The sequence below is a fragment of the Pollicipes pollicipes genome, unplaced genomic scaffold (genome assembly GCF_011947565.3).
Source record: "Pollicipes pollicipes isolate AB1234 unplaced genomic scaffold, Ppol_2.1 Scaffold_3447;HRSCAF=4054_pilon_pilon_pilon, whole genome shotgun sequence".
NCBI lineage: Eukaryota > Metazoa > Arthropoda > Thecostraca > Pollicipedomorpha > Pollicipedidae > Pollicipes > Pollicipes pollicipes.
Window position 1 is genome coordinate 8,528,839 of NW_023596297.1, and position 9,169 is coordinate 8,538,007.

The window sequence follows — 9,169 nt, forward strand, 5'->3', positions numbered from 1 at the left end:
CTGCACATAGTCTGCAGGTTATGTGCAGCGACCAGACCCCCTCAATTATGAGTGGAACCACATATCCATACAAGGGTAACCGCGGCATAACCACGTAGCCCCCAACTTCTATCGTTACTGAATAATGCCGCAATCCCTCATCGGCAGGATGGAATCCCACATCGGTTCATAATACTTTGCTTCCGGATTCTGGAATACCACATAGGCTCGTAATACTTTGTTGCCGGATTGCCGGAATCCCACATCGGCTCATGACGCTTTATCGCCGGAATCACACATAGGCACGCCAGAATCCTCCATCGGCTCTCATGTGCGAAAATCGCCTTCTGGAGTCGCTGGAACAATTCTAGCAAAAGTACCCTCAGTGGCCGAATTCACTGCCGGTGCTAAGTGTCAATTACTTAGGGTCATCTTAAGAAACCCCTTCTGTGGCCACAAGCCAATCCACCATGGGGAAAAATCAAAAAACTTTTTCGACAACCCAACGCCCTTTTTTGACTTCTGTTTTCTGGGAGTCGCAAGAAGGCCGCTAAAAAGCAAATCTTACGTTCTGCGAGCCGCGAATCCATCAACGGCGTCTTTCGCGTGCTACTGCCACTTCACTAGCGGCCAGCGACGTGCAAAAATGTGTCTCACCTTATTTGTGAGTCGCGGAGAGATCAACCAATAGCAAACTCCCTAATTTCTTGTAAGGAGTGGGACCTTTCAACTCACGGTTAGACAATTGCCTACGTTCCGCGTAAGACTTTCTCCATCGCTCTTCGCGACTAGTCGTAACGCAAGGCATGTGTGACGCACTTGACCGCAGTAACAAAAATCCCTTCATTGCCCTCGTGGAAAATTCACAGCCGCCGTAAGCTGTACGAAGTATGTGAGCTATGCAAGATACAGATATTAACGTCAAAGGCATGAACCTGACCACGACACGTCCTGTCTTATGATACAAAGTTCAAGCCGCACCGTATTAATTGACTTGCTGTCTTCCCACAGACTGTTCATTGAAACGCATATATAAATACCAGGCACGGTTGGCACGCAATTTAACAGCAAACGTTAGCGACCTATTTGCATATTAGATATGCTTATTACTGCGATACGATGTAAGCACGAAAAGGGTGCATGACTTATAACAGATCAGAATTGATGTGCGAGCGCGTTATCTCAAAACGACCTCTAGATCGTGCATTCTTAGTTGTCTCAAAAGAGGAAAAAGGACCGGGGGTCTCAGAGAATCGCCGATTCTTCGGCGATTGTTCCACCGGGATTACATTTTGCCGAGGTGTAGACCCCTAGCGCCCGGCCGTCGGCGCACCAGGCCCATATGGTTTCCCATCACCCCGTCCGTGTCAACGTGCTTCCGACAGCCGACCCCGTTACGGTACTGTCTGAACGTACCCACGTACCGTTTGAACTTGTTTATACTCCGACAAGGTCGGCGCTTTTAAAGGGACGCCGCCTATTAATGGTCCTAGCGCGCATGTCCGGAACGAACACCCGGGCCAAACATAACAAACAAAACCGTACTCGCACATTAAAAAACAGCATGTGGCCAACGGCGGATACATACGCCCCGCGCTACATCTGAAGCTAGCATTTTCAATGCCGCGTCCGGGATTACAAAAATAAAACACGCCTCAAAAATAACCTACTTGCACTAGAAACACCATGTGGCCCGCGAAGGATAGACAGGCCGCGCGCCACACATATCCTTTTTGACTGGGGTTGGGGATGAGGTGGGCGACACGTGCTCACAGGGCCTGCTCTGTGTATCCACGCCTGACCTTATCGCAGATACATGTAGTGCCCTGCACCCTGGTTTGGCTATCTGTAATCATATTCGCACGCAGCTTTGGCGTTAAGAATAGAAACGCACCTAAACGTCCCGACGTCCCGAGAGTGCAACATACGTGACTCGTCATCCTCGGTGACCATGGGAGCAGGTACGGACCGAACATTGAAACGCACATGAACGTCCCGACGTCCCGAGAGCGCAACATACGTGGCTCGTCACCCTCCGTGACCATGCGGGCAGGAAGGGACCGAGCACTATCTCCAGACAGGTACATACCGAGAACGGCGGAGTGTAGATAGGCACGGACTGAGCATGGTGCATCTCGCGCGCATCTGGCGCATTCAGCGCAAAAAGTCCACTGCAGGAGAAACAGACTCGCCACGCTCGCCATTCACTAACAACACCAGCGGCGGTTCGACCAGGCGGTGCGAGGCCGTGTAAGGTCGAAATGCATTGCAATCGCTGTCCAGGTGCGTTATCATGCTAGTCGTGAAATTATGCGCGATCGGTTCGCTGGCCACATGCGCCTATCAGTAACAGTTTGTTGGTTATGGGTACGAAAACAGCCCAATGCCCTTGCCGTCCAATTGCGAATAAGTCTTGTGTTTGCGTTTTCACTTTTCATGCCGCTGCATCTTAATGGTTTACCAAATGGGCTTGCAGAGCACATCATGTTTACCACTATGTTTTGTGCAGTCAGCTCGCTGGTCATACGCGGCCTTCCACCCACATTCTGCTTTCATTGTCTTAACGAGGATTTCAGTATATTAGTTGCCCATCAGCATCGCGGCTGACCTCCAGCGGCAAACCGCGCATCGTATTCGTAATACCAATGACGTCATGATAACGTTGCACGAAAATGAAGGGAAAGTTGCCGGACAACCTTTTGTTTTTAAGCGACTCTGGGTATCCGTGATTGTCAAGTTTTGGCGGGTGAGATTGTTATTGCTAATGTAGTAATTACTAAGTGTGTTTGTGTTCAATCCCCATCTCTTGCATGCCGGCGGTCCAGTTTTACCTTTGACCGTTTGGGCTAGAAAGATACATGTTTGTTGATAGTGTGGGTGACTTGCAACAACACACATGATGTTCTTTGATGGGTGCCAGCGCGCGTTCACGCGCACCAAAATATATGTTCAGAATAACATTGTAGGGTTTAGAATACCATTGATAAATTTCTATGTTTTCTAGCACACAGAGAAGCTTGCACTGTCTGTTGTCAATGCGAGGAAAGTAACCATTGACCGAAGGAAAGCTGGGGGCCGTGAAGGGAGCAGCAATATTTGTGGCTTGCAGAAGGGAATTCCCTTTCCTGTAGTCCCTAAAATTCATTTATTTATGATGGGGATTGTTTCCCATCAAGTTAAGGTTGGCTTTGAGTAGATTTAAGCATTTTTCTATGCCATTAGTTTGCTTTGCATGAAGTGGCAACACCAAGTTGAATAATGGTGCTGAGTGGCACTGTTGATCATGCAGTATGCGCTGTGTTGTTCCTGATGTGAAATTCTGTGGAAGGGATGCCATCATTGGTGCAATGGTGAAGCTGCACATTTGGGAAACCAGAGGAAAGGGATTCTGGGTACAATATGGCCTCTGCAGTATGTGATTCCCAAAAATCTGATTAACAATTATAGGTGAAAAGATTATTTCTTAAATTTCTAGGAGTTCTTCCTGCTACCATGAGAGGCAGGCAATATAAGTTAATGTCAACAGTATCTTACAGCCCTTGTGGTATCACATGACACAAAGTGCCAACATTGGAAATGGTAGAATCAGCAAAGATAATTGCATCATGTATGATGCCACATTTTGTGAAAAAATTATAACCTGTACTTTGGATTCTCAACTTGAATAGCAGTCAAAATAGATGCTTTTGTTGTGGTAGGTTGCCTCTGCAGAAGGTGATTCCAAAAACCCTAAATAACAACAAGGGGAAGATGTTTTTCTTTAATTTCCAGCAGTTGCTCCTGCCACAGTGAGAGGCAGGCAATACCATCTAACTGTAACAGCATCTTACAGCCCTAATGACATGACATGGCATTGATACCAGCATTGGAATTGGTAGAATCAGCAGAGGTAATAAATCATGTGTGATGCTCCATTTTATAAAAAAAAACTGGAAAGCTGTACATTGGTCTTTCAACATAAATAGCAATCAAAGTAGGTAAAGCACCTTATTCTCATAAAAAGATGAATCCTAATGTTACCCGTAGGTATTTTCACTCCCATTTCTGACTGTTGCCCGTCTCGCCCATGTGTATCCTACTATGTTTTCAGCTTATGGTTGTGTGATTCTCTGTGCCTGGTTCAGAAGTTCCAGTGGGTATGGATGCCAATAGCTTAAGATGCGACCTGAAGGCGAAGGACCGCGGAAATGGTGTTTCTGCTTTGTAGAGGAAAAGCATGTCACCCAAAAAAGTTCTGAGTAGTTTTAGAGTCCATCATCCTCAACAATCTCACAAAAAGTATATGCTTCATATAAAGGTTCAACTTTGCTAAGGTTGTATTTGCAGCCTGGGTACAGCACAAGAGTTCTTTTAAGGAGTCACTTTCCAGCACTGTATTGAGTGTGGTTTGCACTTTTTTGCAGCGATCTATTCCAACACACCATCAAGGCAGGAGATATGACAACTGAGAACAATATGGAGGCTATGTCAGCATCTGTCACACTTGACACTGCAAATGCAGGTAGCCAAGGTCATGTGCCATTGCTGGTCAGCCAGAGCTCAACATCAAGCATGCCAGCTCATCTTTCTGTCCCAATGCCAGAGGAGTCTCCAATGTTCTCTGATGAAGGGCCCAAGATGGTTGGCTTACCTCTTGTCACTGAAGGCAGGACAGTTGCCAGTATGCCACCTCCAACTTATGCTCAAGTCACAAGTACTGAAGGTAAGGAAAGCTGTGGTGCCTGATAACTGCAGCAATTTTTATCATGGTTCTAGGCTAATAATGCTCGACAAGCTATGTTTGTGACAGGAGTTGATTGTCTGCATGGGCCTGACTGTATGAACATTCTCAAAACATTGCTGTATTGCTTTAGAGATTGGATAAATATTGATGTAAGGAATTAAACAGCCTGAAGGAGCCATCCCTCTCTTGTGAGAACTGAGAGGATGCTTTCCCCTGCAGGACTGCCCTCAGGCCAGTCAGCACATACTAATAAATGGCTGGTCAACTGCACCTATTGTACCAACACTTTTACATGTGCCATAAGTATTCTCCTTGTACAAACCATCTCACATGTTCTGGTGCTATGCTCTTGTTGCCTGGCTGTGACTGAAATGCCTCATATTTCCCCCAGCACCACCACCTTTATATGAGACCCTGTTTGGTGGTATGTGCAAGGGCAAACAGGATTCTCCAAGAGTCTGGGAATCTCTGAAGAATTCACCATTGCTGAATGGCATTGGGGCAGCAGGTATGAAGATTGTTTGTAGCACATGCTTCACCAAAGGAGATCTAAGCTGTGACATGATTGAGGAAATGTACATGGACATGCACCACTGCTTCTTGACAGGGAGTTGATTGTGACTGAATGACATTCTTGGTGGTGGGGGTGGGGGTGGGGGAGGAGGTGTTATTCTGACACAAAAACAGAGAGTGCTTGCAATCTAATCTGTCTTCTTTGAACCCCCCCCCCCCCCCTTACCATGCTGGCAGCATCCCTGTACCCAGAGCATTAGAACACAATGACACAACAGTGTGTGCCTGTATCTCGTCCCTGCTGCACCTGACGCCAGCCCTGTCGGCAGTGGTGGTCGTGATGGGGCTGAGCATCTGGTTCGCCTTGCCGGTGACCATGGTGGCCGTCGCCGCCACCAGCTGGGGCGAGGAGACGTGCCCGGCCCAGCCCCGCCTCGCCATCTGGCTCTGCTTCGGAGGTAATGACCTCCGCGGCCGCTCCGGAGCGTATGCGTGGTCAGTGCTGAAGGTGCCGCTGTACAGACCACGTTTGTGCTCTCGCCTGTTTCGTCTAGTGTCACGTCAGCCCTGCGGGGGGGGGGGGCGTGCTCAGACCGGGACGTGTCCGGCTGCGGTGCCCGTGAGCCGGTGGGAGCAGCCAGTCAACCCCCTCCCCCCTTTCCTCGAGGGCCGGCTGTGGCGCGGTGCCCGCCCGCCGGGCGCCGACTCACCGCCGTCTGCCTGTCGCCAGGGGCGCTGTCTCTCGTGCGCAGCGTGCAGGGGACCCTGTTTCGCGCGCGCAGCACCATGGACGACGAGGACGAGAACGCCGCGTACGCCAACTGCGCCGCCATCGTCGCCCACGTGGCCTGGCTCGTGCTCGGTGAGTTGTCAGCCGCCCCGCCCGCGGGCGCCCGGTGTGGCCGAGGGCAGCGTGTGCTAGATACCGGTGTAAGTCGCCGTGCGCGAGTTGCGCTGAACAGGTCGCCGGGCGACTCCGTGACGCCAGTTCGCCCTGCGCGAGGCCGGGAGCTGCGCGCGGGCTCAGTGATGTGTCCTGGTCCGCGTCGTGACCCCGGGACTGCTTTGCGTCGTGACCCCAGGACTGATCTGCGTCGTGACCCGGGACTGCTCTGCGTCGTGACCCCAGGACAGCTGGTGCCAGGTGGCATTACCGCGCCATTTGGTCAGTGTGCCGCCCTCTCCCTGGCCTCCAGCGGACCGGGACAGATTCGCCTGCCGCGCGTGTACATGCGGTGTCACCACTGACGCGTCCACAGGCACCATCTGGCTGTACCAGATATACCTTCCCGAGTTCTCGCTGGACGGCGACCAGAGCAGCTACTGCGACTACACGCTGTACATGACCTCCCTCGTCGCCCTGCACCTGGTCTACCTGATCGCCGGGGTGACGTTCGTCGTGTTGTTCGGCGTGTACGGCATCTGCGGCTACACCCTGGAGGGGCTGTAGCCCCGCCGGCGCTGAGGAGACTCCTGCCCATGCAGAACCGCCTTTAGGCCGGTCAGCGCGCGCCAGCAAACGGCCGGCAGACTGTGCCTATTGGACCAACATTTCTACTTTTGCCTTTATTTTCCTTCCTTTTTGTACTTTTATACCAAAATGGGGTGAAGCATAAGTTGGTGGACATGCCGCTATGCCATCATCACAAATGTAGCTGTGAACTGTTCCTGATTACTTTCATCTATGGCAGTACGTCTATTGCTGGGTACAATGCCATTCCACAAGCAGCAATGTCCTGTTCATATTACGCTTTCCATTCGAGGTTGAACAAAGGGGCCAATGTTTGGAGGAAAAGGAGCCTTGTTGGGAGCTCGTGATGGAGCTCTCACCCCGATCACATCTTATTCTTCTGCAGTGAATTTTTGGCAAAATTTTGAACGTGATTTGCATTGTATGCAATTGTTCAGACAAAGTGATTCACACTTCAGAGCATCACGTTTATTTTTGCCATTTCGGTATCGCTATTAATGTAACATTTTTTTGTGTGCTGTGGTGACACATTTCATACATATTTCATCAGCTCAGGCCCAGGATCTCAGTCTTCAGGTCATTAACGCGTGCTCTGGGAGGTGACAGGAAATCACCACCTCTGAATTCAACATTTGTGGCATGCACCACACAGCCACGGAAGATGTACATAGGCATGCGACAAGTTACTGTAACCAGCTGTGTTTAGCGTGCTTGTCTTTTTTCTTTGTAATCCTGTATATCGTTGTAATTCCAGTTACTTTTTTGCTGGACTTTCTGCCAACTGTCAATTACTCAGGAATTTCGACTAAAAGGATGTGATGAAAAATAAGAACTACAGTGCTGAACGTCCTCTGAGATGTTCGTGGAGCATTGAACTTCCAAGTACAATTACATGCCATTGCGAACAAGAACGCGGATCTTTCTGTCCGTGAGAATAATTTGTAGACTGGTTTATGTGGTCTGTCAGTAACGTAATGTCTTTCGCTCAAGCTTTTTTGCATTCTTGGAAGTATCGACAAAGTTCAAAGCAAGAATACTTCCAGAATTTTGATTGGTGTGATTGTATCAATAGTGTGGTGTCCTGCACTACAGTTTTTGGATTTTTACAAGTACCAAGAGAGTTCAAAGCAGTCCACCACTAGTGTTCGCGCATAGAAAGCAGCCAGATTTTGTACCTCGTGTTTTGCCGTGCTAAGATATCTCAGGGTTAGTACTAAGCGTATGTATAAGTGACAAACTCGGCGCGTCAAGCCTCGCGCGCCGCACGCACACCAGCACCTCTCGTGCGGAAGCCATGCGGGTGCTGGCGCCGTCCGGGGGCCGGCCGCCGCGCGGCAGACCGCCGATGATCAGGGGAGCCGCGGGCGGCCCGGGGACCGGCGGCGGCGGCCCCGCTCGGCCCGGCCCCGCTCGGCTCGGCTCGGCGGAGAGTCCGCCCGGAGGCCAGAACGCCAGCCACCGCTCGATACGGAGCTGTGCGGCCGGCGCGCCGCTCCGCCGCCGCGTTTAGACGGTAGTTGTGAAACGGGTATTAGGGTAAGGCGCTCGACGGCGTACCGTAGTGGGCGTGGAGTGGTAGTGTAAGGTTTGTGTCGTACTGTAAGGTCTGTTTGTGCTTAATGCTGCTATCTGTATGCCTTTCCCGATTTTGGTGCGAATCATTCTGCGGGTTCCAAAGTCTACATTGTAAATCATCGCAGTGAAACTAGAGCGCGCAAGATCTCAATTTTCAGGGTTATTGTGCTTCCAAACATTGCACCAATGCATGTGGTTAACAGTAACACATTACTGTTGTGTCAAGTATCTATAAGTGCTCTCGTACTTTGCACCATTCGAGTTCGAACTGGCGAACTGACTTGTACCCAAAAGCCTGCTCAACAAAATCGCCAGGTTCGCTCAAATGCAGTGGGTTCTGCCGTGAAACAGTGTCGGACGCCTGACGTGCATGTGTGAAAACCAGCCGAGAGCGTACAAATATATCTGTCCATAAACGTTTTTCCACAAGGTATGCCGGCCATTCGGTATTGAAATATAATTTGTTAAACAGCATGACTATTTTATTAGGATCTGTGAATCAAAGTTGTGTTTGGCTTATTTGTCTACCCGGCGACTGCAAATGCCACAGATGTTGTACAATCCCATGATGATATAAAACTACATGGTCTGGTCGGATATAATGCATAATACATAATAGCCAGAATAAGTGCGAGGCAAAAACCAAAACAAGAGTGCCTGCGGCCAAGAGCAACGAAGGCAAATTATAGACGCTGTTGAGCTGTATGAACTACGCATCGCTTACGGTACGGTGCTGTAGTGGAGTCGGGGTATTCTCACCCCCTGGACGCGGCAGGGGGTCTCCGGGGCCGACGGCCCAGTCATCTTTTGGCAGTCAAAGACGCTTACAACGGTCCAAAACAGACCTCACAGGCATCTAAACAAAGTCCCGATCATGGCAAGTATCCTGATAAAAAACAGGACCCCTA

The 9,169-nt window shown here is 50.0% G+C and overlaps 1 protein-coding gene across 1 annotated transcript; it reads left to right on the forward strand.

Annotated features, from left to right (window-relative positions):
* The first annotated feature begins 2,685 nt into the window (after positions 1–2,685).
* LOC119091761 (transmembrane protein 272) lies at positions 2,686–8,735 on the forward strand. The gene is made up of 6 exons (XM_037214632.1): positions 2,686–2,725; positions 4,383–4,681; positions 5,094–5,210; positions 5,545–5,673; positions 5,946–6,077; positions 6,475–8,735. Exons 2-6 carry the CDS (start codon positions 4,417–4,419, stop codon positions 6,663–6,665), a joined length of 834 nt encoding a protein of 277 aa, XP_037070527.1. The 5' UTR covers positions 2,686–2,725; positions 4,383–4,416; the 3' UTR covers positions 6,666–8,735.
* Positions 8,736–9,169: the final 434 nt, after the last annotated feature.

What these genes read in the sequence shown, in the direction of transcription:
- LOC119091761 (XM_037214632.1), top strand. Translation starts at nt 4,417, where the DNA reads ATGACAACTGAGAACAATATGGAGGCTATGTCAGCATCTGTCACACTT. An exon ending in TCAAGTCACAAGTACTGAAG is followed by an intron (nt 4,682 to 5,093) that starts GTAAGGAAAGCT and finishes TATTTCCCCCAG; the next exon opens with CACCACCACCTTTATATGAG. An exon ending in CGTGGCCTGGCTCGTGCTCG is followed by an intron (nt 6,078 to 6,474) that starts GTGAGTTGTCAG and finishes ACGCGTCCACAG; the next exon opens with GCACCATCTGGCTGTACCAG.